General features: G+C 37.2%; 1 protein-coding gene across 18 annotated transcripts in view; it reads left to right on the top strand.

The window, feature by feature from the left end:
* The first annotated feature begins 3,722 nt into the window (after positions 1 to 3,722).
* SUPT20H (SPT20 homolog, SAGA complex component) overlaps positions 3,723 to 27,662 on the top strand; it is a 29,639-nt gene continuing 5,699 nt past the window's right edge. For 6 of the 18 annotated variants that reach the window (XR_010996466.1, XR_010996465.1, XM_068182039.1 and 3 more), the window contains exons 1-21: positions 3,723 to 3,847; positions 4,555 to 4,652; positions 6,622 to 6,657; positions 7,777 to 7,835; positions 7,919 to 7,985; positions 9,319 to 9,448; positions 10,063 to 10,166; positions 10,695 to 10,811; positions 10,934 to 10,987; positions 11,188 to 11,327; positions 12,580 to 12,736; positions 12,822 to 12,878; positions 14,503 to 14,574; positions 15,549 to 15,706; positions 17,871 to 17,903; positions 19,074 to 19,130; positions 19,835 to 19,946; positions 21,712 to 21,820; positions 22,057 to 22,215; positions 23,952 to 24,264; positions 25,266 to 25,420. Coding sequence is in view for 15 of the 18 variants with exons in the window: in XM_068182039.1 (XP_068038140.1) it covers positions 4,635 to 4,652; positions 6,622 to 6,657; positions 7,777 to 7,835; positions 7,919 to 7,985; positions 9,319 to 9,448; positions 10,063 to 10,166; positions 10,695 to 10,811; positions 10,934 to 10,987; positions 11,188 to 11,327; positions 12,580 to 12,736; positions 12,822 to 12,878; positions 14,503 to 14,574; positions 15,549 to 15,706; positions 17,871 to 17,903; positions 19,074 to 19,130; positions 19,835 to 19,946; positions 21,712 to 21,820; positions 22,057 to 22,215; positions 23,952 to 24,264; positions 25,266 to 25,420 (2,107 nt within the window). In the remaining 3 variants the exon portion in view is untranslated. Of the gene's footprint in view, positions 3,848 to 4,554; positions 4,653 to 6,621; positions 6,658 to 7,776; positions 7,836 to 7,918; positions 7,986 to 9,318; positions 9,449 to 10,062; positions 10,167 to 10,694; positions 10,812 to 10,933; positions 10,988 to 11,187; positions 11,328 to 12,579; positions 12,737 to 12,821; positions 12,879 to 14,502; positions 14,575 to 15,548; positions 15,707 to 17,870; positions 17,904 to 19,073; positions 19,131 to 19,834; positions 19,947 to 21,711; positions 21,821 to 22,056; positions 22,216 to 23,951; positions 24,265 to 25,265; positions 25,421 to 26,291; positions 26,441 to 27,662 lie in introns of all 18 variants that reach the window. The other 12 variants (XM_068182043.1, XM_068182040.1, XR_010996464.1 and 9 more) reach the window with 11 other exon arrangements.

Raw genomic sequence — 27,662 nt, 5'->3', positions numbered from 1 at the left:
CTGCAGAAAATATGCAAGAGACAGCATTAAATTCAGCTGCCTTCATCTAGCAGGTCAAAGAAAGACATAAAGTGATGGGAATGAGGTCTGCCTCTCTCAAATTCCTGACACAGGATAAATGATGCATGGATAGCCTTAACAGGACAGCCACAGATACTCTGCCATACTTCTTCTTACATGTCCTACAGTCTCCAGCACAGAAGTCTCAAGAAAGCACTCATACACCTGATTCTCTTCATCACATTATGTACCTGCTTTAATGAATATAATGTTCTTCTGGTTTGCTGTGAACTAAGCAAATGGGAATCAGGCCAAACTAGACAGACAGAACATAATAAGGGTGACACTACTGAAATTAATAATAATACTACTAATAATAGTAATTTTAAAAATTAAACAACCTCTAAAATAAATTAAACAACCTTTAAAAATTAAAACCTCTTCAAAAGAGTAACAAATGCACTGCACTTTCACATCATCTGTAAAAGTTAAAAATGCAAATATGCACATATGCTTTCCAGATTCTGAGTTCTGCAAGAGAACGCCAACAAATCTGTTACTTATAAAGTCTGGACTACTCAGTCAGAACTGCCCATCCAAAAATTAATTATGTAGAAACAGTACATTTCTTAGCTTATTCATTACAGAAGATGCTCAATAAAATATGCGATTTTCAATCTTTAAAGGAGAAGAAAACATCCTATTTCTATCCTTACTACAGTTTTATTAATTCAATTTCTACATTAATTTTGTTCTTAATGCAAGCACATATATCATACTTGGCCAAATAAGAATAATTTGACTAAAATTTCTAGGGATCCTGAGGCTGCCCTTAACTTTGTTACACTGCAAGTCTTGCACTCAGACATCATTGCCTTAATTAGAGGGCCTTGTTTTATTGTTCCACTATGGTTTGCCATGGCAACCTCACTGTTTAGTTGACTGCTTTGATTGGTCATGTTGGACCAACTGGTACTGGACAAAATTCTCTTCCCAGAAATACTCTAAATATAATGGTTTCATTGTAAGCCTTCCTTTATGTGCTAGCAAGCTAGGTAAGTTTGGCATCATAGACTCAAATTTTTTGGCTGTATCTGTATTGCCCTAAATTCTCCTTAAAATGCCTTCAGTGCCAAACTCCTCCAACCATGGGTTCCTTGGCTCTTGGAAAGAATATGACACCTACCCCAAATCCAAATAACAGATGGACCTAGCATCATAAGACATTAATTACTATAAGCGTGCTTTGGCATTCTCATAAGGGTTTCTATGTAAGCCTCAAGAAAAGAACCTGTCAGAGCAGCCTTCCTATATAAAGTACAGCCTGGATCATCAGGGAGCCAATCTACTCTGACCACTGTCCATGTCCTCAGTTTTTACTTCCTTCTCCCTGTGTTTCTCAAGAAAACAGAAAAAAACTGCATCCAAAAATCAGTCCTAGTAACCTCAGCCTCTGACTTACTCCCTGTGGTTCACAAGGTTTCAGACTTATCACCTCTATGAAATTTCCTTGCTTTATTTGCTATCCTGAAAAGGATTGTTAACTCCTGAATTAGCTCTCTGATAGCCACATTTCTGTGTACAGAAATGCAAGCAAGGCTTTACCCACTTTATCTCCTACTGATCAGTTTATGCTGTACCTAATAGGGACGGTCAAGTTCAAACAAGTGGGGAGCAATGAAGAAGGAATGGAATTAAACATGCCTATGTCACTAAGTGTAAGTCAGAAAATTCAGAAAAACAAGACTGCTTTTAAGGTGTCTCTACCAAGGTGTCTCTACTAACCATCTCAAAACTGAGGTATGAACTTACATACATCGGTTTGAGATGGAGACAGATAATTCTAGGTGTCTCTATGTGTTACTGCTCCCATAGTCAGAGGAACACTTCAACACAGCCAGGAAGTCCCAAGGGAGTGACTTGGTTGACCAGCAGGAGGCTGACTAAAACAGAAATAATCTGTGTTTTTCCCACTGAAGAACACATATCCCTCAAGCTCTGTGCTACACTTGCCAGACCTCTAAAATTCTATTTAAACAGTCAAGTTAGAAATACCTGCCTAAAAAAGAATGGACGGTTATACCTGACAGGGTGTATCTGACTTTAAAAGTAAATGGAAGCTGTGGGGTTTCTTCATGTCTGCAAATAATTTAAGTCCTGAATACAGATTCAGGACTGTATAACCAGGCTAGGAAATGTTACCACAGGGATTTATAACTGCCCACACAGAAAGTCAATGACATAACTGATTCAGAATTCAGGAGTTCATGGTTGTTTGCCCTAAGTTTCATCCACATGCTTACAGTCTGTCTCACTTGAATCAAGCACTTTCTACTCACAGCATGCTGTCATTTTTTTAAATGTTTGTACTCAAGTGAGAAGGACCATACTTGAATCACTGTCTCAGTTTCAGCATATAAATCTGACTCAGATTCATAGGCCTGTAAGCCATTTAATTTTGAAAGAGCACAGGAAAATGAAAAACAGCTTTGCAATTTTGTACTGGGGCAGGTCTATCAGTACGGCTACAGAACACTGGTACTCCCTGGCATAATGCACAGAAATTTAGAAAAAAAAACTAGGTTAAAGGATGGCACAACTGCATCCTCAAAAAAGCTTCAAAATGGGATGAAATGCAGCCGCTGAACGGTTGGACCGTGCACCTATTTAGTGCCTAGATGAGTCAAGGAAGAATTGCCACCTGTTCCTGCTCCAGGACAGGATTCTGGTTATTTTTGCTCTGGTATTCAGGAACAACATGGGCTCCAGTAAACTAGCCTTCCTGTTGCTGAAATTAGGTGTCCAATTTATTTATGCCTACAGCTGAAGAACAGTGATCTCATCAGATGTTTTTATTCCATGCACTGAGAACCTCTGAGAGACTCTAGACACAACCAGCAATTGATTCCCAACATTTTGGCTATGCTGTGAGACATAGAAGGGAAAGTAAGAATCCAGTGCTGAAAGCAAAACAGCGTCAGCACCAAGACAGAGTACCTGGGTAGTCCTACAAGAAGCGCTCCACTCTATCCAGACCTACCTGGAGCTCTACATTTTCTTGAGTTTTCAAGTCATCCCTTGCTAGGACATGTCAGCACCATGAGTGTAACAAAGGCATCGAAGCATGGTGCTAGGTGTGGTTTTTCCTATAGGACGGGCTGCTGGATCTCAGGGTAGCACGTTTGCTCATTACTGTGAACAAATAAATTATGGCTCAGTCAGAAGTGCTAGAAAGGTCTGGGAAAAACGTGCTACAAGTCATAAAAGTGCTGTGCCCAGGGAGATATGTACAGTGTGTGGCGTAGACGTGCCTGTCAGAGCTTGAATATGGATGCACATAACCTCCATCGGGCCATGGGCTCCCCAGGGAAGTGGTTGAAGCACCAAGCTTGACAGAGCTTAAGTGTTTGGGCACTGTTCTCACGCACACGGTGTGACTCTTGGGGACAGTCCTGTGCAGGGCCAGGAGATGGACATACCAAACCCCTTCAAATATCCTTACAGCATCCCTGAGACGCACAGGATCCTATCCTGATCCTCACAAGGGCATTAAAGCTGTGACTTGCAGCGCAGTCCAGGCGCTTTGTAAACTAAACCACTAGAGCCCTCGAATTCCTCGGCGCCGACGCGTGACCCTCACCGACACACACCACCACCTCCACCGCGGCCCCGGCGGCCGCTCCCCGCCCTCCCCTGCCCCTCGCGGTCTCCACGGCGACCTGCCCGCCCCTTCCGGCCGCGGCTCGGAAGCGGCGGGGCGGAAGCGGCCGGGACGCCGCGGTAGGGGCGGATGCGCGGGCGGGCGGCGGGGCCGCTGCGCCGGGGGCTCCGCGGGAGAGGCCGCCAGGTACCGGCGCTCGGCGGGCACGGGGGTCCCACAGCCGGGGAGGGGGCGGCGGGACGGGACGGGACGGGACGGGGCCGGGCCGGGCCGGGCCGGGCGCGAAGGGAAAGGAAGGGAAGCGGGGGCCTGGCCTGCGCCGGCCCGGCCCTTCCCGGCCGGCTGCTGCCGTCGGGGGCTGCGCCGCTCGCTCTCAGCCCTTGCGGGTCCGCGGAGGCGGTGGCAGCAAATTTTTTAAATTTCTTGGTTGCCAGCTTGTTGTGAGTCAGTTTTAAACCAAACAATGCTAGAAGACACCGCTGGTGGAGGTGTTGGCTATGGAATAACACCTTCTCAAAAGCAAAACAAAAGAGCTGATGCAGTATGCTAAACATTCTGCTTTTCATTCAGTGTTTTAGCCTCCTGTGCATCTGAGGATTTGACATTTGGGATAGTCTAGGTAGTCTGCTGCAGTAGAGAAAAGTATATCTACATTTGCATGCTTACTGCTTTACTGTTCAATAAAACTAATGTAAAATGATTGTGAAAAGTAGTAGTAGTCATTGGAGTGAGAACCTCTGCACTAGCAGTGGATGGAACACTTGTTCCTACTCTTGGAGGAAACTGCAAATGAAATTAAAGTAGAATTAACCACCAGAAATGTTCTTTTTAAATAAAATACCCATTTCATTTCTCAATGGTATTTTTTTTCTCCTTGAATTTTTTGTTTCCAGTACCCCAGGTCTAACCATCAAATATGATTCTTTGCCTGCTACACGAAACTCCTTGAGTACTTCTTTTGCCGTTTGGCCACATGGCTTCAACTACTATGGTAGGTTAGGATTTAGATCATATATTTTCAGATCTTTTTGCTCTAGTCTGCTAGCTGTCTGCCTGATGAGGAGAATGCCATTAATATTTGACATTTTCTTTTAAAATATTGTTTTGCTTGTTATTGCTGAATTCTGATATTTTCCTTTTTAAGAGTGTCTTTCTTCATAGCCTGTGAATACTTCTAAACACTTACTCACTGGCCAGTGCAGCATAGGAATTGCCATATCAAGCTAGTGGTGTTTGCAGTCAGGAGTGGTGGCAGGAAGTTGGGTGTATATAAATCTTGCTTCTACATAGTAGTCTTTTATTCACAGATGCCAATATTGCCATGGATTTTTACCTAATGTTAAACAGTCGGTGAATTGAGTATTTGAAATCATACCTAGACATAGGCATTGTAGATGTATCTGCTAGATATATTCTCTTATACAGAAAGCATCAGTATTTGACATTTTCGTAAAAACACCTAGACACTTGAAAATTAAAGTGTTCTGTCGTGGCAGGTTCTACCGCACAGTAGCATGGTAAGTAGGTGGGGGGATTTTCATGAACAGGTAAGAAATTTTGTTTTAGGTATATTATATGAGTGTTTTTGTTGTATATTTCTTTGTTGTTCTTTTGTTGTTGTGTAGTATGGTTTTCTTCACTGGATTCTATTCTAGTAAAATATTATCTGTGTAGTAACTGGTGCTACCTTGGACTGGACATGGCTTGTGTGTCTTCTGTTTCTTGAGGCTCGAGTAGAGGTGTTTGCTTTTAGGAGCAGCTGAGAGGGATGGTTTAAACTGAGGGAATAGAACAAATGCATATTTGAGAAGAGGTACCTATTACAAATGTTCCTAAGCTTCATCGAATATTAAAGCTTGTCACGAGTACATTCCTAAGGACTTTCTCCAGCTGCCACTGAAGTGAATGCATTGCTTCTCTGGACTTACCTGGAGATGAATCAAGCTCCTGGCATTCTCCTACAACACTTTGGTTCTTAATAGTGTTCTCTTTTTTCCTCCCTACCCCAAATCAGTCTCATTGTCTGGTTCATTTAGCAGCTGTACATTATTCCTGCACAAAGGAGGTCAGAGCTTAAGTGGGTGCCAGAGAAGGAACATTAGGAGCCAAGGAAGACTTTCTTGGGTTTTTTTTTTTGACACTGGTGCTTTTTTATTCTGGTTTGAAATACTTGTCAAATTTTAGTCCAAGAACTCATAATTCTGATCTGTGAAGCTGTGGGCTCTTTTTGAAATAAAAGTATATCAACTGCAGGTGTACTGAAGTAAAAAACATTCCAAAGGAGCTAAATTCATTAAAATAAATGGTATTGAGTATACCATGCTATGGGATCTTGAGAAGCTTTTGCAGATTTTGCTGTGTTTTGTGGGGGTTGGGCAGACTTTTAGCTTGCTTTGGAAAAAGTCTGTAGTGGAAGCTGGTTTTGTTTCCTAGCCACCTAACAGTATATCATAAGGAACACTTCTTAAATTGTATTATGTGCAGAAGTAATGTTCTGACTACAAGATCTTTGTTTCTATTTTGTGAAAAATAACTGTACCAATACATGGGCACTGTTATCTAAAAGCTAAATGTTTTCTTCCTGGACACCTGTTTAGGGATATTTTGGCTTATCCTTTCTGTTGAGTTATTGATCAGTTTAACAAAGGAAATCGGGTTTTCTAGTTGTCATCTCTAATTGTTTTAGGTAGCATTTGTTATTGCTTTTATTAGGTGTAATTTCCCTTCTTAGTTTTAATTCTAATTGTTTCATTGTTCTAAGGCTTCATAATTTACCCAAGCCTTGTGATGCAGTTATATGAGGTTTTAGCTAAGTTTAGTATGTGCCAAAGAATTTTTGAGTCCATCTTCTAATTATAAATTCGTGTCAGTAGTGGTAGGGTTGTTGGGATGTTTTTAATGTATGAGGATGTTAAAAAATGTCATGTAATTTCTAAAAAAACTCTTTGTCATTCTTGCAGCAACAAGCTTTAGAACTAGCATTGGATCGTGCTGAGGTAAGAAGCAGCTAAATTACTTGTTTGTACATAATTTATTGGTCTCAGAGTTATAAAAATACAACAGCTATTTTTTATTTCTCCTGAAGAGTGGTAGAAAACCATGTTATGTAAATATATACATGTGTAATCACCTATACATGTAACACTGAGTTTGCCAAATTCTCACTGAAATTGCTGTCACGTATTTGTCTCTTACCCATTGTACTGAGAACACCATCAAGTGAGATGGTGATAGACTGTGCAAGACTTGAGCTTTCCCCTTCTAAACCAGCAGATTTGTGTGCTGTGAAATAAGCAGGGCTCTACAGAGACACCTGGCAGAAATACATGATAAAATCCTGTTCGTGTTTTTAGAGATAGCCTAGTGAGAATGAAGAGGCAAGTGCCTTCATGTTCATGTTCTTTAATGCTGTCATGTGATACAGCAGTTACCTTGAACCCTGTTATGGGAAATACACATTCCTGTGAGAGAACCTCCCTTCACATAAATTCTGAATAAAGCTGTTAATTGAAATACTTCAAACAATAGAGATTTGGAAAAACCATGTTAGAATATAAATTACATTTACTGGAAGATTCTATCGGTCTTATTCTTTTTTAATTCAAATGTATAATGTACATTAATTGTATTTATAATACACAGCTCTAGAGAGAAAAATAATGTAAATGCAAAAGGCAAAGGGAGAACTTCCTGAAATTATCATGTTGGAGAATATTTGATTTGTAAATGTTGTCAAGCCAGTATGCATAAATTTGGTTGTATTTTAGTGTGTTAACCACATGAATTTCAGTAGTGGTAACTAAATACAGTAGTGTTGTAGTGTTAGATACTACTGTAATTAAAAGATGTGAGTGTAGAATCAAGACCTTGCATGGAACTGGTGCCATAGCCATGAAATACTGTCTTTGACAGCTAAATTGAGCTACGTTCTTGTTGTTGACTGTAACATAAACCAGATTGTGTTTAGTATACTTGTGGAACAGTCATGTACCATAACTGTTAATTACTTTATGTATACATGGAACGCTGTCTGGTAATGATCTCTAGATTTGTGGTAACTAGAATTAAATTTCTTTGTAATGAATGCTCATTTCTTGTTTTCTTTTCTCTTTTAGTATATCATTGAAAGTGCCCGTCAGAGACCTCCCAAAAGAAAATATTTATCAAGTGGAAGGTACCAAGAGTTTCAGTATTTAGTTTTTTAATAGCATTTCTTTGATTTAATTTTGGTTACATGTTGAGTCTTTTTAATTTCAGAAAATCTGTATTTCAAAAACTTTATGATTTATATATTGAAGAATGTGAAAAAGAGCCTGAGATAAAGGTAAGTGGAAATTGCTGCAAAGCTTTTCATTTCTCTCTAAATAGGCAGGTTGAGAAAATACTTTGGTTTTAATTCCACTTAATTTCTTTGTTAAATGAAGTATAAACCCTTCTTACTGTAGTAGTCACCTAAAGATAAGACTACATAATGTGAATAGTAAGTCCTAGACTGACTTAGTGAACTGTCTGTCTTAGTGAACTATTCTGTCTTAATCCTGTGTCTCTGAAGGGTACTTGTGTTCAAGTTCATGGCCAGCATCAATGCCATGTGCATTGTTGTCATTATCCCTATTTCACAATCAATTGCTTAGCATGACTTCCATGGGAGAAATGTGGATCATTTTTCAGACCCTGTAATTTTGTTGTAAATTCATATTTATTTCTCCAATTGCTGGTAAACTAAGAAGTTTTGTGAAAAATTTTCATAAGTTAGCAAAGAGACTCAAACAGACTTATCAGTGCTAAATATAAGGTGTAAAAGGCACAAATTACTTTGCTAAGCTCTGAATGTCAAATTGAACAAGAAGAAAAAGCTGTGGAACCTGCTGTACTGCTGCTTTCAGGGAAGTAAAATGAATGAGAAGACAAATGAGCACTTGGGTTAACTCCCAGTTAAGGGTTGTACCCAGAGCTGGTATTCAGAGATGAAATATGGTCTCCAAACAGAGGCTGTAAAATTATCTGAAGTTCAGAATTCATTGTCTTAAGTTCTAAGGGGATTTCAAATGTTTCAATTGGTAGGATGTTTATCTGGTCTCTGAAACACACCAAGTAATTATAAAAATCTGTTATCATTTGAAAAGATAGTTTTACAGTTAAATAAGGGAAGAGTGTCTGTGGCTGCTGGATCAGATTTCAGCAAATAAAGACAATAAAATGCAATTAAGAAAGCTTCCAAATACTCAGATTCATTATTTTAATCCTGGAGAGAAATGCCTTCTTCTTTTAGGAATATCTGAAAGTACTAAATATTTTGTTGTTATCAAACAAGTTGTACTGGATCGATGATGTTGATAGAAATGGTGTAAATAATGGTGTGTTGTAGATTTACAACATTTTAGCATAAGGTTATTCGTATTAACTCTGTTGGCAGTGGACTTCCAGTTCTAGGGTTTGTAATTTAAATGAGTAGGAGTTTTTACAAAAATCTGTGTCTATAATCATGTGTGATAATACCTAATATGTTTACTCTGCTGAATATGGTAGAATTAAATTTAACTGGGCTTGTTTAGATGTATAATTTGTCATTAATCTAAGTCACATTCTAGCAATTGTTTTTATTTCTGCTAATTATTTCATAGTATTATGTTCATGAGAAATGTTTACTTTTAAAGCAGAAGCTGAGACGAAATGTGAACTTACTTGAGAAGCTGGTTATGCAGGAGACGTTGTCATGTCTGGTGGTAAACCTCTATCCAGGAAATGAGGGTTATTCACTGATGCTCAGGGGAAAAAATGGTTCAGGTAATATTTTTCTCTTGAATTTTTAAAAATACTCAGAATGCTATATAAATTTTTTAGAATGTGTTGTTGTTTACCTTTAACTGTTTCACTTCCAACATAGTTCCAGGGTGAGGGCTGGGAGAACAACCCTCCCCTGAACTTTTACTTGAACTAAAAATTTACATAAATCTCTGAGCTGTTTATCTACAGACAAAATCTGTAGATAGGAGTCTTTTTGATAGCCTTCCAGTCTCTAATTTCCCCTTAGTTTCTGGAGCTGCATATCCAAGTTTCTCTCACTTCAGGTTCCTTCTGTCAAATTGTTTCTTTCACTGCTTCCCATGTCCAGGTCTGCCTAGAGGCATTTGTGTTCCACTTTGGTGGCATTTTTATGCCATTTGTACTGCCATGGGCAATAAGATCATACATTATATCACCTGGGAGCAAAAGCTAGCACAGTAAGAGCAAACTAAAACTCTTAAGTACAGAAATGGATGTAAAATTAATAGTATGCAAAAAAATGGTATGTGTGGATAGGTTTCTGCCAACCCTGCTTTTTCCTTTGGCAAGTTTGTTTTAGATTGCTTCATGTGTGAACTTGAAACACAAAGATAATGAGTTTTGTTTAAATTCAGATTCTGAGACCATTCGTTTGCCTTACGAAGAAGGAGAGCTGCTTGAATATTTGGATGCAGAGGAACTACCACCTATTTTGGTTGATCTTTTGGAAAAATCTCAGGTTTGAAATTTTTGTTTTAAAAAAGAACTTATGTATTGTACCCAGATAGACCTTGATTTTTTTGAGTGGTTCACATAGATGATTGTAAGCATAAGACACTTGTGCATATGAAACTGTAGTATTTAATGCCCCAAATAAATATTTTTTTGATATGTAGGGAAAAATAAAAGTACTTACTACTGAGGAGAAGAAGAGAGATTGCTATGATTAGAGCTGTGAAACATCTTCAACTCTGCTCTAGCAAAATTTCCTTTGTTCTTTGTCATTATGGAATGTTTGGCATGGGGATTTCTTACAACTGTATTGCTGGCATATGAAAACATTGCATTTGAAGCTTGTATTTTAGGTATGTCTAGGACAAACATGTCTATGTACGTAGGAAAGACGGCTGGTCTGAAAAACTTAGTCGTGAGTTCTATTCCTAGTTTCACTGAATTTTATATGTTACATAACAAACTTCTTTGTCGAGGCGAGGGAAGATTGATAAATGTTTGTGTATTCAAAAGCTGGTGTTTTTCTTTCAACCAGGTTAATATTTTCCATTGTGGATGTGTCATAGCAGAGATACGTGACTATAGGCAGTCTGGTAACATGAAATCTCCAACGTACCAAAGCAAGCACATTCTTTTGCGTCCTACAATGCAGGTAAAGAAGAGCCTTAATAATTTCTCGGTGTCATGGTAGTTCCTAGACTGGATATGCACTGTTACTGAACATATATTATCAAATCCTCTTATTCATAATTACAATTATGTCTTTTTCCTCAGACTTTAATTTGTGATGTGCATTCTATAACAAATGACAACCACAAATGGACACAGGTAGGTTAGAGGTTATTTAAAAACTTTACAGTGATGTCATTAATACACAACAAAACAAAAATTTATTAAGATTTTTTATTTGTTTAATAATTTTTTTCAGTTTTTTCCAAGATAATGTCTACATGCATAGGTATATAGGAACTTGACTATTGTAAAAGTTTTCATATTTTTATATTTATTAATAACTATGTATATTACAGGAGGACAAACTCCTACTTGAGAGCCAACTAATTTTGGCTACAGCAGAGCCTTTGTGTCTTGATCCTTCAATAGCAGTGACCTGTACTACAAACAGACTCCTGTACAACAAGCAGAAGATGAACACTCGCCCCATGAAACGGTAGTTTTCAGTATGAAACATGTTTTCAAAGAAAAACATAAGTAATGCTCTATGTGAAAATTTAGCTCCTCATATGTAATACCTGTAACTTAAATAGAAAAGTGTGAGAAACAGTCAAGAAATTATATCGTATTTTTAAGTGCTCAATATTGTATTTTATTTCAGTTACTAGTAGATACTGTAGTATGCTTATATTTGTATATCAAAGGAAAATGTGTAAGTATTTTCTTAACATAATCAGTTATTGCAGTTTGGATTTGGGTTTTTTTTTTGCATAGGTTTTGTGTAAGCAGAGTCAGATGGTAGCTCAGTAATGTAAAATATATAAACAGATATGTTGCATATTGGTCTCTAATTTGTTAAAAGCTTCATATAAGTTTAATCCTGAATGAGCAAATGAAAATAATTATTTTTATGTTTGACATTCAGGCTAAACAGAAGTGTAAGTGTATTATAAGAATCTTGGAAAATTTTAAAATAATGTGGTATGCACTATGTACAAAATCTTGAAATTATTTCACTTTTTTACGTGGTTGGGCCCTTATTTATTTCCACAGAAGTTTGAAACATTTGTTCAACATGTTTGTTCTATCACAAGGGTTGCATTCACTCTGTAAATAGGAAATGTATTAGTGGTCTGTCACAGTTACTGAAGTATTTAAAACTAAATTTGCATTGAAATACTGTGCTAGTACCAAACCAGTGGTAATTTCTAAAAAAATATAAATCATTAATTTGATCAGGGTGTCCTTGAAATTAGAGCTTGGTAGTCAACAAATACTCCACTAGAAAACAGGAAAAGGGATTAAATGAATGTCCAGAACAGCATTACTGAACCCATGAGTTTGTCATGAAACAAAGACTAGAGGGTAATTACTGTCTTTATAACTTTATAGTTACATAAGTAGGACAAGGATCATTTGATGGAACTGAAATGATGATGATACACAAATATTTTAAGCTTGGCAACTTCTTAATTACTCATTTTGATGATGTACTTTAATTAGACATTTAAAAAATAACCCCATTCTTTGTGCTGGAACAGATGGACAGGATAGTGGTATATTTTATAAATATGGAATCATAATTTAGAGTTGTACATTGTAATCCAGAAAAGCAATTTAAATCAGTATTTAAAAACTTAATAGTCTCCATGTAAGTAGCAGTTCCCTGCATATTTCTGGTTTTGTACAAGGGCAGTAGAGAAGTTGATGTTGATGGTTTTACCATCTTAGGTGTCATTTTGCTATAGGTGCTTCAAAAGGTACTCAAGGTCCTCTCTGAACAGACAGCAAGAAGTAGCTCCCTACTCAACTCCACCTCAGCTCAGACTACTTGACTACTTACAGAAAAGGAAGGAGAGGAAAGCAGCCCAGCAGTATGACCTCAAAATTTCAAAAGCTGGAAATGTAAGTATTCTGAAAAGTAATGTAATATACTTCTAACTATTTAATGAAAGGATTTAATATATTAATCCTGTTTTTCATTTTCCAGTGCGTAGATATGTGGAAACAGAACCCATGCTACTTGACTGCTCCTTCTGAAGTAGATGTAAGACCACCAATTGTTATGTATAATTAGCAATTATTAGAAATTGTATTATATGAAGAAGTGTCTAAGAAGTAACCAGTATCAAAGAATGATCTTTTAAAAAATGGGAGTGACTTTAGCATTTACAATTACTTTTCTGTACCATAAGGTATAAACACAAGTTAAGCCACACTGTAATATATTACAGTTGTAATAGAATAGTTTGGGTGAAGTAATCAGTGAAAACAAATTGTTAGCATTGTTCTTCTGTTGGCCTGTGGGCTCAATGAGTACATGTTTATTTGAAGTTGTCTGATAGTATGAAAACCAGAAAAGCAAATGAGGTTTGTAGATTGTTTAAAAATGGGTCACTTTTCATCTTGGTAGGAATTCCTGTCTTTCGATATGTTATACTGTTGGACATTAATATTTTGAAGAGTTTTAAATTTTATGCAGAGAATTCTAGTTGAGAGTTTTTTGGTTTTTTTTTTCACTTTGTGTGCATTTTTCTCTAGGGGGAATTCATATTCTTAGTTTCTGGCACTGCCAAAACACATACTATTAGTGTACAGAAGGGACTCATTGAATATCCTGAGTTGGAAGGCACCTACAAGGACCATCAGGTCCATCTCCTAGACCTGCAGGACAGGACAAGCCCCAAAATCATATCATGTGTCTTATCCAAATGCTTCTTGAACTCTGTCAGGCTGGTGCTGTGACCACTACCCTGGGGAGCCTGTTCCAGTGCCCAGCCACCCTCTGGGTGATAAAACTTTTCCTAATATCCAACCTGAACCTCCCCTGACACAACTTCAGGTCACTCTCTGGGGTCCTGTCCCTGGTCACCACAGAGAAGTGATCAGTGCCTGCCCCTCTTCCGCTCACAAGGAAGTTGTAACTGCAGTGAGCTCAGTGTCCTCCAGGCTGAACAGACCAAGTGACCTCAGCCACTCCTCATACGGCTTCCCCTCAAGGACCTTCGCTATCTTCATGGCTCTCCTTTGAACACTCTCTAACAGCTTTGTATCCTTCTTATATTGTGGCACCCAGAAGTGCCCCCAGCACTCGAGGTGAGGCCACCCCAGCTCAGAGCAGAGCAGGACAATCCCCTCCCTTGCCCAGCGGCCGATGCTGTGCCTGATGCACTTCAAGGCACACCTGGACCTCCTGGCTGCCAGGGCATTGCTGACTCATATTTGACTTGCCACCAACCAGGACACCCAGGGCCCTTTCCACAAGTTTTCTCTACTATGCTGAGATTTTTTTTCAAAGACTGTAGACTAGACAAGACTGTAGCTCTGGACATCATAGGGCTGCCAAGAATGCAAATAACACATGAAATGACAGTGTAAGTTTCTACAAAGCAGACGTCTCTTTTCACTTCAACTGTGTTGTACCTGACTTAATCAGAGGCTTTAGGGACTACTGTTATTGTGAAATTGCTTAACCATTCCATATTGCAGGCAATGATTTCAGACTGTAGTCTGAAACCATGTTTCACTCTTCTGTTAAGTTTCACATAGCAAATGTGGTGTAACACTATAAATGTGAAGTTCTGAAGGTTCTTCAATTATATTTCCTTGAAGAAACATAGGAGATAACATGGGGGGGGTCTTTCTTTTCTTATCTCTCTATTTTCTTTAAGGTGGAAAAATATGCCAAAGTGGAAAAGTCTATCAAGTCTGATGACTCTCAACCAACTGTCTGGCCGGCACACGTGAGTAATTTAGACCTTTGGCCAAAGTTCACTGTCTCTAGTTAAAATGCCTCTTATTTCAACAAAATCAATGTAATGTGGAATAGTCTTCCCTCCCCCAGTTTAATTAATCTTCCATGTGTTACAGAGACATGGGAAGATTACCAGAGATACTTGTAATTTTATACAGTCAAGCAAGCAAGTGATTTCCTCAGATTTTCCAGAAATACAAGGATAAGCAGCTTGTACTAAAGTGATCATAATTTACATGGAGCAGAACTCTGAACAGCAAATTGCTTTCTTTACTCAGAAATTCAAAGGCTGATGAAAAAGAGCTTTATTGAAATAAAAATGTTAAATTTTGAAATAGATTAATATTAAATGCCTCTTACAAAAAAACTCTGCATTGTTTAAGTTGAACCTTAAGATTTTTGGCACAAGCTATGTGATTTGATTAGAAGTAGTAATTTCATATAATCATTGATTAATTCACATTAATAATAATTCATTGATTAGATATGTGATTAAATCACATAATTGATTTTTTTTTAATTTCAGAGGCAAGGTACTAGCTTTATTAACAGCATGTATCGTGATATTTTTGTAGTTGCCTGTTGGAAAAAAGTAATACTTCCCCATAGAACTTAATGTTCAGCTCCAACATTTCACTGTCAATGTTTTTTGCATTGTCATAATTCATATACAACTGTTTCTATATATATTTACCCAGTCTACATTTCCATGTCTAACATGATTGTTTGGGGTTTGCAATAACTTTGTATTTTTAAGAGGTGATAAATCCTTTTCCTCTCATCCTCTTAAAGTAACTTCTGGAATCACTTTCATTTTGAATAATGTACCCCTTCCTATAGAGTGTTACCTAAAGTTACTTGTAGAATGTTTCTTACTCTGTATTGTATACGGAGTTGGTCTGCTTTACTTGCTTTTTCAGCTAAGGCTTGTTCAAGACTTACTAGGTCATTCTATCTTTTTAGGAAATGAAGGATGATTATGTGTTTGAATGTGAAGTTGGTAATCAGGTTCAAAAAACAAAACTGACCATTTTTCAGTCTCTTGGCAATCCCTTGTACTATGGTAAAATTCAGACGCTCAAGGGTGATGAGGAAAATGACAACCTATTAACTCCATCACAGTAAGTTGCATGTTCTTTTTTTAAACTATGCTGTGATCAGTAGGTGGAGGAAAACAAGTATTACTTGTCATTTTCAGTGACAAAAATACTCTCGAGCTAGAAGTCTGACTTAAGATTTTTTTAACCAAAAAAAAACCCAAACCAAAATGTGTACAAGCAACCATCATAATTCAAATGTACTTCTACATTAAATTAGTACATTCTTTTACATTAAAGATACATTGGGGGAGAAATAAGACCACCAGCAAATCCAGTCATGAAAATTATGGAGACACTATAAGACTATGCACTCCTTTTTGGTAATACTCAGAATTCAGATTTTTGATTGTTCTCAAAATTTGCCTGATGCTATGAAAGCGTAAGATGTGACTATATTCTGTTTACTCTTAGATCCAGTTGAACTAAATAAATGAAAAACATGAGCTTCTAAAAGCTTCTTCATAATTTTGAATTGTTTGGAATATGCTGGTTTTGGCTGCGGCTCTACAAAGATTCTCTGTTCTCGGCTGGTTTTGTTATAGATACCAGGTTATTTGTGTGGAGGAACCCATGCAGCAAAGTAGAGCCTATAAATTTCACTAAGGCGAGGAGCAGTGAGACTGAGCAAACCTTTTAGTTCTGCTAATAAAAGTTATTTTTATCTTCTTGTATGTAATCATTCTCTTATTTTTTATTAAAATCTTAAAACATCCTGAGTATTAAGAATATTTTATCCCTAGACTTGAGCTGTTCACTGTTTGTTTCCATACTGTTGTGGTTTGACCCCAGCTGGCAAGTAAGCACCATGCAAGCACTCACTCCCTCCTCCCCTGACCTCCTTGGTGGGATGGGGGAAAAATAGCAAGGGTAAAAGTGAGGAACCATGTGGGCTGAGATGAGGTCAAGGAAAACCTACACATGCTAGCAAAGCAAAACAAGGAATTCATTCACCATGTCCCATGGGGAGGTGTTTGCCTGTTTCCAGGAGGGCAGGGCCCCATCACACCTGATGGTTACTGGGAAAGACAAATGTCTTCTCTCAAAATGCTTCCCCCACCCCTCTCTTACTTTTTGCCCTGGCTTTATATGCTGAGCATGTTGCCATATGGTATGTATGGAATATCCCTTCCCTTGATCACTTAGGGTCAGCTGTCCTTGCAGTGTCACTTCCCCACTTCTTGTACCCCCCCCAGCCCTTTTGCTTGTGAAAGACCTTTGTCAGTACTGCTTAGGAATAGCTAAACCATGTATTACCAACACTGTTTTTAGCACAAATCCAAAACAGCCCTATGTCAGCTACCATGAAGAAAATTAACTCTACCCTAGTCAAAACCAGCATGCATACTTAGTTCTGATCTTCCTTGAGCAACAGTGCTAGCTTAGAGTTGTGTAATAAGGCTGGGAATTAAATGAATTTAGAGGTATTAAATGTCTGGAGGGTTTTGGAAATCATTGCTAAGACACTAACAATTGAAGTTCATCAAAGCTTGGATAACTCATCCTAGGCAAGCTGTCATGAAATGAAAGGCGAAGTAAACATTTCTGTTGTTCAGTAAAATAAAATGTTTTCTTAATTTTTTTTTTTTTTTTTGCAGCTGGAGAAAGTTTTGTAAAATTAAAGAAACATAGCAATAAGTTTGCAAGCTATAATTGTTATGCAAAAGAGAGATACTTATTTAGGAGGTCTGGGATATCATGAGGTATTGGAATTGGCATAAGTGAAATCAAACAATGGAAATTAAATGTTTGTTAAAATATTATGCATAGGACTGTTTTTGATCTCACCTCAGCACGCTTGTATTTCGGTTTGAGTGTACTGGTATAATGTTGGTTTATACATAACTTTACCTTTGTACTTTTTACCTAAAGAATTCTGTAGCAGTTACTCCCATTTTTTAAAAAATATGAAATTCAAAACTTCTATATTCTGCCTTTTGCTTTGTAGGTAATTTACTGTTAAAGGAGACCGTATTAGATCATGTGTGTATATTGTATATATAGTTAGGAAGTCAAGTGTGTACTTCAAGTACTGAATGATATTCAGTCCATTGAATGGATACATTATCATTTGTATTTTGAGCAGATATGAAAAAAACACAGCACTGCCATTTGTTTGAAGCCTTCTGATTATAAAAATATGTTCTTTTAGTCCAATTAATGACTGAAAATGTACTTTACATTTTAGGTTCCTTATTGGTTCGAAGACTGATGCTGAAAGGTAAATTAATATGGTTTGTACAGCTAATTGGCTTGATGACAGATAATAAATTTTGTTCCTTTTTGGCAATTATGACTGCCAGTGATATGGTTATGGAAACAGATGCAGAACAAATGAAAGAAAAAGAGGAATTAGTCGTCATATCAAGAAGTAGAATAGTGTGTAGTTTCTGTATTTAACAAGCAAGGAGGAATAGAGGACAGCTAGTAAGTGAGTACACCTGAAATCTGAGAGCACTTAGCAGTAATTTCATCCTAACATTTGGCATGGTAAATTAGCAATCATGGAAATGGTTCATTTGAACTTGTCATTTGAAGTGTAATCTAGGATTTAAGATTTATACACCTTAGTTTTGTGTATTGTACATGTCTTGATTTGGCTTTCCTAGAGAAGCAAGTAATAAAACAGTTTTTCAGTATATTTTAGTTGTAGAATGAGTAGGAGTAGCAATTCAGGGATAACTGAGGCAGCAAGATAAGTAGCTTTTAAGTGCTTGTCAGCGTACGTCATGTTAGATTGCCTGTGCATATAAGCACAGAACCTTTAAAGAGCAACCTCTGTCAGAGCCAGTTGTGGTTTTGTGCCTCCATTGGATACCACTGGCTATGTACATACCATAGCTGTTATCCCCACACACCCTTATGTGCCTGGCAGGGAAATGAGTCTCTGATTTGATCAAAAATCAGTAATAATGTTCTTCTTTTAAATAGGTAATTTTGATCAAGAAACTCTTTGCTTATATTCTCTCCTGCCTCCTTTTTGCTGATACATTTGTTGCTTGTTCTGTAAGGTGAACTGGGGAGATTGGCTGGCTGAAAAGTAAAACAACAATATTACAAGAGCCTGGTTTTAACTGGGATTGATTTCTTGATCATGTTTGTCACTGGGTTGCACAAGTCCCTTCATCAGAATAAGTAATAGGGTTTCAGGGACAAGGACAAGAAGAAACAGTAGAGGAGTGCAGGACTACCTTTTTGAGTACATGGCATTTTACTACCCTGATTCCACCAATTTTTAAGTCAGTCTAAAACCTAATTGCTACAAAAAGTGCACTGCCCCCTTTCCTCTGTCATGTGTGTCAGGGCCCTTGCTTATGTCTGCATTAGTCAGGTAACAGCATATGACAGAAGCAGGCCTACATCAAAATAAAGAGTATTTCATCACATTTAGGTGTGAGGTAATGGAAATATTCCAGCAGGTTTTCACTGAGGTCCAGTCTGCCAGAGTGTAAGTGAGCACAGCACTTCAGCGTTACATTTCAAGGTCCTTTTGTATATTCCACTCATGTTTGTGAAACAGTATTCCCTCAGCTTGGTTGTCTTAGATTAATAGAGATGTAGTATCTGATTCAATTTGATGGAACAGTATTTTAAACTTGTTTCCCTGATGCATTATCAAATCTGTCATAATGCTGTCATAATGCTCACAAGAGAGTGATTGTTCAGCCCTTCCATTTAGACTCCTCACCTGACACAGACCTCAAGCTGAAGGAGGGTTGACTGTTTCACAGGCAGCATAACCAGAAGAGACACTTTTTATAGAAGATTCTGGACCTCTGTAAAAAAGGGAGAATGGGATCCCCATTGACTGACATCCCAAAGATCTGCAGTTGCTTTTGGGAATGGAACTGTTCTATTGTTTTCTGTATTCATCCAGTAGAGTGTTTCTTATGCTGTATTTTGTATTAGGAAAAAAAAAAGATATTAAATGTTAAAATGAAAGAAATCTAAGAGCCCAGGAATATAATGCAGAAAGCTACAAAGAGGTATAAGTATGTTTTATATTTGTGCATCTCTATGTTATATAGACATATGCTTACATAATATATAAAATATATGACTATAACATATACAATTATGTGTTTATCTATAAGTATCTACTTTGGAAGACCAAAGTTGTTAATCTTTTTATGTCCTCATTGTTTGTTTCAGGGTTGTGAACCAGTACCAGGAGTTAGTGCAAAATGAAGCTAAATGTACTGTGAAAATGTTTCATAATTCAAGTGGATCAGTCAGTCATCTTTCTCCAGGGAAGGAAATGGAAGTGAGTTTATCAAGCTACAGATTTCTTTTATTTGTGCTTAATTATTGAATTATTAGAATAATTTTTGCTATCCACATTTAACAGTGAAATAACCTATAAAAATGTTATCCTGAAAGAATTTCTAAATGCATCATGGTCATGATCATTCAGTATGAGTATTTTTGAAAAGTTGGTGGCAAGCATTTGTTTTTTCAATGTTCATATGTTGTCTTTTAGCTCTTCTGAGGCATGGGGGGTTGGCTGTGTGTCATGTAGGTAACTCCAAAGTTTTGTTTTAGCATTCTGCCCTGTTCAGGTGAACCTTTCATAGAGCAGTATAGTATATAGGTCAGTAAACACAGGAGCAGATGAAGTAGCTGAACATTTTACCTTTAGAAATTCAAATTATTTTCTCTTCAATTTGAAGAGGAAAACTTAAAAAAAAAACCCACCCAAACTAAAACCAATACAAACAAAAGAAACAAAAAGCCAAAGGCAAAAAAACCCCTCAAACATACAAAAAAACCTTTAAAACACAAACCCCAACAACTTTTAAGTGTGTATGATTACATGCACACACATTTCTACATTTCCAGTATAATCTCTTGCATTCCCAAATTTTCCTGCCTGCTGGCATTGCCTTACGTTTTACTTCTGTTTTTTTTTGGTCAGAGTTGGTACTTCAGCAGTGAGCTGTATGTTCTACTCCAGGTAGTAAATGAGATTTGTATCCCCAGGCGTATTTCCTTTGCGACATCTTTCCCCTAAATACCTACTTACGAACTCCAACAATGTTTTTGTGAAGGAGGTAGTTCCTGGTGTCAGGCAGACCAGCAGCATTCAGCAGTTGCAGAAAGGGATATAGATGTTTCTGTGTATATGTGCACACATATAGACATGTACATGCATGTGTGTATATATACAATAAAATCATAAAATAAGTCAGGTAGAAGGGTGCTTGCCTGGACCAGAGTTACTCATGTTACTGTATTTAATGATCTAATCACCATTGGAATCAGGCATTGGTCTTTATTTTCAAAATCAAGAAAGCAGATTTTAATACAAGAACAGAAAGGTAGTTCTCAGAATTTTCCTCAAATATTCTTTTTTATAAGAAAACAATTACAAATGTGGTGAGTGAGAACTACAAACTCAAGTAGGTGAAGTAGATATATGTTTAGACAACCTGATAATTAGGATATAAGAACAAACAAAAAGGCTGTATCTTCCCTCTAAGAATATGAAGTTCTGGTCCCACTGAAGCCAGTGGGGAAATGTGTCTTGATTTCTCTGCATTCAGGATTTTCCCAAATTTATTTGTAATCCTGCTCCTAGAATGAAGAATTCCGACCCTGTTCTTTAAGTCTGTCTTGGTTGAAAATGGCAGGTATATATAGAATGAATTAATGAAATGATGTCGTTTTTCAAGTAAAACCTAAATGTTTTATTAAGTATATTCATCACTTTTGTGTTTGTGAAAGTTACTACAAAAAATTCCAGAATTATGGAGAAAAGTGAAACTCTTTAATTATATTATTTATTTCTTTGCTCAGTTTAAATTTTTACTAGCACTTTCGTGCTGCTTCTTGATGGTAAAGATTATCTAAAGAGAGTTCATCATAGGTTTGTTTTTTTTTAATAAATACATAAGCATCTGAAACGGCTGAAAGGAATATTGTTGTAGTTCTGAGAAGCCTTCATACAAATCAACTGAGTTGTCTTTTCTGTCAGCTATGTGAAAGCTCTCATCATTGCTGTGGTAGTGTTAATTTCTCTTTCCTCCCAGCAGCCAGAAAGTGTATCAGGCTCTGTTCAGTCTTCAGTACTGGGGAAAGGTGTAAAACACCGACCTCCTCCTATCAAATTACCTTCAAGTTCAGGAAGTAGCTCTTCAGGTAATTATTTTTTTGACTCAAACATCTAATTTTAACATGTTCTGCCTGTTGTAAAATGAAAGGATATCCCATTAGTAAAGATTTAATAAAAAATACCAGAATCTTACCTGTGAGAAGAGTATAGGGTTGTTTTTTTTTTTTTTATTTCTGATTATATTGTTCACAAATTTGTATCCTAATATTCAAGTTAACATGTACTCACAGAATAGTGATGTATTTTAACTAAACTTTTTCAGGTAATATTTTTAGTTCACAACAGTCAAGTGGCCATCTAAAATCCCCAACTCCACCTCCTCCTTCTAAGCCTCCTGGTCTTTCTCGGAAACAATCTATGGATCTTAATCAAGTTAGCATGCTCTCTCCAGCTGCCATGTCTCCTGCGAGCTCTTCACAAAGTGAGTCACGACCTAAATTCTCCATTAAATCTTAGGCTTTTGCATAAATGCTTCCTGAGATAAACTTCTTAACCTGTGGAATGATGAAACTTAAGTGTACAGTGTACCCTAAATTGTATAAGTTGTGCAGCTTTAGGCAGGTCTCTTGTTCACTGTATGTATTTTATGTTTATTGTAACTGTGTTCGTTTTCTGTATATATATGTATGCACCCTCTGTGTATACGTTTTAATACATTTTATGCAATTAGCATGATCTCCTCATATATGAAAGGCTGGTAGATGATGTGATGAGATAAATTCCAAAGTGTAGATTTTTTCCTCCAGTGTAAAAACAGTGTGTTAGATCAATTTGCCTTTACATAATTTAAGCATCTGGTTTTTTAAATGTTATAGGAGCTGGTGCAGTTGTGTATCTATGTATGTATATAATCTGATCAGTCCCAAGGTGATGATACAATAAACAATAAGATGATTTTTTAAAAACACTCCTACACTGTTTTACAAATCATTGCTGATTGCAAGTGTGGTGGTGATGCTGCTGATGATAGCACCATATTCTCAGGTGTAAAAATGCAAATTCCAATCAGAAGCGACATCCTAGTTAAAGCATTTTCGTTAACGCTGACAGGATCATTGTAATCTTAGCCGTAGATCATAAACATTTCCTAAAACATGTATGTGTCTTGAGCCATTTCGTGAACAGATCTGTACAAAGAGGAAACCATAGCTGCAGCTTCTTATTTTTTATTTGAATAATTGTATACTGCACATTCCAGTATCCTGCATGGTATTATAATATGCTTTTTGCATTAAATAATTTAAAATCTGGGTAGCTCAAAGGGTGTAACTTTTCTGCCTTCTTGTTTTGCACAAGATAAAAAAGAAAACTTAAGTTTTCTTCCAAAATATTGAGTCTGGTTTTATGTTAGTGTTATGAATTGTGTAAATCTGCTGCACACAGTTACTTTAAGGCTCTGGTCACCATTCAAATTTATTTCCTTTCTTTCTGCAGGACATGAAAGCTAAAAAAAAAAAAATAGCTCAAGCGTTTTGGGGATTTTGTTTTGTTTTGTTTTTCTATTGATAGACTTTGCCTAGATAGACTTTGCCTACTGCATCCACAACAAATACAGCTGTATGTGTTACATTTAAAAAGAGAGAAGTACACAGTAGCTTTTAAAGATGCAGTATTATCCTCTGGTTCTTAAATATTAGAGAGTTGCTTTTTATTTGGTCGATACTTGGAAAATTACAGTTTGACTATCTGATGAAATTTAGATCAGCCCCATGATCATTGAAATTGTACATGATCTTGCTGACTCTTCTTTTCCATAAGTTTTTAACATGACCTATTGTGCAGGCAGTACATGGATACTATTTGTTTAACAGTTTAGGCCAAACATTAATTAGGTTAAAATGGTCACTAAGAAATTATTTTAAGTATTCCTGAATAGAATTATGACTTAATGTATAATAGATTATGGAAGCCTTAAAGGAAAATAGAAATTGGTGTATGCCACAAGGAATGAAGCATGGAGAATGGATTTTCTTTGTGATTATACTGCATCCTTAACAATGAGTGTGTGCTGCAACACTTGTCATGTAAAAATTAACACTTGCAGTCTGAAAAACAGAAGAAATTGTCAGTGCTAAGTAAGATTCCATTAACCTTATTATACAAAAAGGATTGGCCTTTTATAACAAACTAGCACTTTTTATTTTTCTCAATGAGCAGGGTCTGGAACTCCTAAACCATCTACTCCTACTCCAACCAACACCCCTTCATCGACCCCACACCCTCCTGATGCTCAGAGCTCAACTCCTATTTCCCTTTCTGCCACCCCTACTCCCCAAGATTCAGGCTTCACCCCTCAGCCCACTTTGTTAACCCCGTTTGCTCAGCAGCAAATGTCTCTGAGCCAGGCACTGCCTGTAATGACCATTCCTCTTTCCACCATGGTAACATCCATTACTACAGGAACAACCTCCACCCAGGTCATGGCAAACCCTGCAGGACTTAACTTCATCAATGTAGTGGGCTCTGTGTGGTAAGTCTTTTGTTATGATGGTTTCTTAATTTGCCATGGGGGTTGGTTGGTTGGTTGGTGGGAGGGGGTGTGGTCCAGGACTGTCCACCATCCATTAGGGTAAATATTTCTCACGATCTGCAGTACAAAAAAGATCACTCACTTTGTAATTACAAAGTGAAGAGCCACTAGAAACTATTTGTATTTCTCAAATAGAAGTCACCTACTATTAGATTATTGAAAAGATCTATTAAGAAAGGCCTTTATTGCTTTCATCTTTGTGGAGCCATATAGGTTCATTTCTTAAAGCTTTATCTCAGTTTAAGTGATTTCTGAGGTTTTGCTTTGTAAGTTTGAAAACTTTTTATTAATCAGAGAGGAGGTAGAATATCATATGCAGATCAATCTAAATGAGAAATGGGAATAGATTTGTTTCTATCAATTTGAAAAAGCATTGAGGTGAAACACTCTTTGATCCTTAAAACTCATTTTGTAGTTTGAAGAAAATAATAAATGCTGTCAAGAATAGACGGTATGGTATAACATTAACTGCTTTTTAGACTAAGGAAAATTCTACGATTACGATGGTCAGTGTAAGACACATAGTGTGCGTCAATACAGGTATCAGACATTCAAATTATCCAGCTGAGGTTTTCAGCAGCTGGTCACTGTTGATAAATTGGACTTTTTTTTTATAGGGCAAAAAGAAAATGCAGACCTGTTCCTTTTATGATACTACAACCATTTTGAAGACTGTTGACCTTTTAGTATTTCTAGAATGAAAGGACCACTTGTGGTTTATTTTTATCACTTGATATCAAAGAAGAAGAAAATCCGTATGGTCTCATAATATGAAATACATGTTATGCTCTAGGCAAAATGATTTTTTTAAGCTTTATCCATAGTCCCATAATTTACAGCAAGCTACTGATTTATTTGCCATGAGACAAAGGGCAACAATTTAGTTATTCAGATTTACTTGTGCCACTTGGGTTTGATGTGTTGTCTTTCCTCTTCTACAGTGGAGCACAGTCACTGATGAGTGGTTCAAACCCTATGTTGGGGTGCAACACTGGTGCCATAGCCCCTGCAGGTATAAATCTGAGTGGCATTTTACCCCCAGGAGGTCTGGTACCAAGTGCGCTGCCCGCTGCAATGCAATCTGCCTCCCAAGCAGGTCAGTGTGACTGAGTGGAAAAGCCACCCTTCAGACAGGGACAGTGTGAAAACATTTTGTGAGAAAAATGGACTGAAGTGGCCATCGTGTGAAGAGGTTGTGTATTTGATGGCTGGAGCTCAGGAACAACATACGTGTTTTTGCATTCAAGGTGTAGGCTGTGTTGGAGATTGTTTTAAGCTGGTTTTTGGTCAGCTAGGCTGGGGATACACAGTCAAAACCTGGATTGTTTGGTGTGCTCAGTAAGAAGTTTGAGAGAAACTCCAAATGCAATTTTGATAATAATGACTACCAGAAAAAAAGGCATGCTTGAACTTAGAAAGAGGCCTCACTTTTTAAATGTGTGGGGCATTTTATGCTGGCCCTGGTACTACTTTATTCTTGTACAACAATTACATAGTTCCTTATTGCCTTCAAATGCAACTGTATAAATCTTAAAACCACAATTTACATTATCAGTTTAATTTTTCTGAATATAATAAAAAAGAATCTAATATATGGTTATAGAATGAGAACAGTAGAAGACTTCAAGATATCCATCCCTTATGCTAAGAGTTAAATCTCTCTAAACCATACTGAACCAATGTTTATCTAAACTGTATTTAAATGCCTTCACTGAAGAAGATTCCAGTCCTTCTCAGTAGCTGTTTGGAATGGCTCATTATCCATGCAAAATGTTTCCTTCTAATTACAGTGCATCTCCTGAATTGCAATTTTTTTTTCCTCCTATACCTTTCAGATGTGAAAAATAGTTGTTCACGCTTTCTCTTTACCTTCTAAGTATCAAACATGCTGTCATGTCCCACATTTGTCTTCTCTTTCTGATAGGTCGTATTTTCAAACCTTTCATAATCCTGTCACTCTTTTCTAGACTGTCCAATTTGCTTACATCCTTCTTAAAATGTGATAACCAAAACGGGACACAAGCCTGAGCTTGGCTGATTTACCACTGTGGAGCACAGCAGAATAAATGCATCTCATCTCTTTCACAACATTCCTGTTAACATTTCCCCAAATGAGGTCTGCCTGTTTTTTATCTGTACTTTTTGCAACAGCATTACCTTAACATAAGAATGGCTTTACTGGTTTAGGCCAAAAATCCATCCAGTTTATATTCTGTCTCTGACAGTTGCCATTAGAGGATACGGGGGAGAGTGTTTGAGATGAGGCAAAAGTGTGAAATGAAACATCCCTTGTCTACAACTGTACCTCTTCTGGCAATCTACAGCTTTGAGACTTTCTCAGCTGAAGAATATCCACATGGATCTTTGTGCTTAATATCCTGTGCTAGATTTCTAGTATGTGGATTTATCAAATTGGTTTTTGAACCCATGTGTATTTTTGGAATCTCTACAGCATCTTGTGACAGTGAATTTTATAGATGTAAACTGTGTGAAGAGGTTCTTTGTGTGCTCTGTAGTTTGTGATATGGATGATTTGGATATGTTTGTGACCTCCTGTAACTTCTCATGTCCTTTCTTGCTGTATAGACACAAAGATAGTTACAACTTTGTACTTGGTCATTTGTCTTTTTTAAATTCAGTGTTACTGAGTTTTGGACTCATTTCTTCAGTTCATGAGGATCGCTTTTAGTCTATTCTGTCCTTTCAAGCACTATCAGCCTCTGCCAGTTAGGTGTCACAGATTTGTACATGCTGTGCTGTCACCCACACGACAGATGCAAGTAGTGAGCTGAGCTAGGTCTGTGCAAGACCTCCAGGGCTTCTGTTTGATAGCTGCTGTTTTACTGGAGTGTTGGCTCAGATTTAAGGTGGGATTGTTTTCTGTTAAAAGATTGGTGAGAGTGTATTATTTCATTGAGCCTTTGGACTTTTTTGGATTTACTGTACAAACAGTAAAGCTTTTTAAAGGCAGAAGAAGGATCTCTGAAAAATAACTGCTGTAGTGTTCTCCACAATCACCTTTATGTAAATGCACAAACAGGTTATAGATCGCAGGGTGTAATGTTATGTAGTGATATAGATTTCTTTCCATTTAGTCAGCTCTTGTGCACTTTTGAGTCTGAATAACTGTGAACTGCATTATGGAAAATGCAGCATTGTATTAAGTTTACGCTTAATTTACACTTGCCAGTATTACACTTTTATTATGCTTGTATTATTATACACTTAGTATTAAGTTTAAACTCAATTTGCATTTGCCAGTTTTCCAAATTCCAGATGTTCAGAAATAGTCCCAGTGGAAAGGTGTACTGCAAAACAAATACAACTGAGTAAAGACT

This window comes from Anomalospiza imberbis, chromosome 2 (assembly GCF_031753505.1).
Source record: "Anomalospiza imberbis isolate Cuckoo-Finch-1a 21T00152 chromosome 2, ASM3175350v1, whole genome shotgun sequence".
Taxonomy (NCBI): Eukaryota; Metazoa; Chordata; class Aves; order Passeriformes; family Viduidae; genus Anomalospiza; species Anomalospiza imberbis.
The sequence above is the reverse complement of the archived record's forward strand: the minus strand, read 5'-3'. Positions and strand labels throughout refer to the sequence as shown.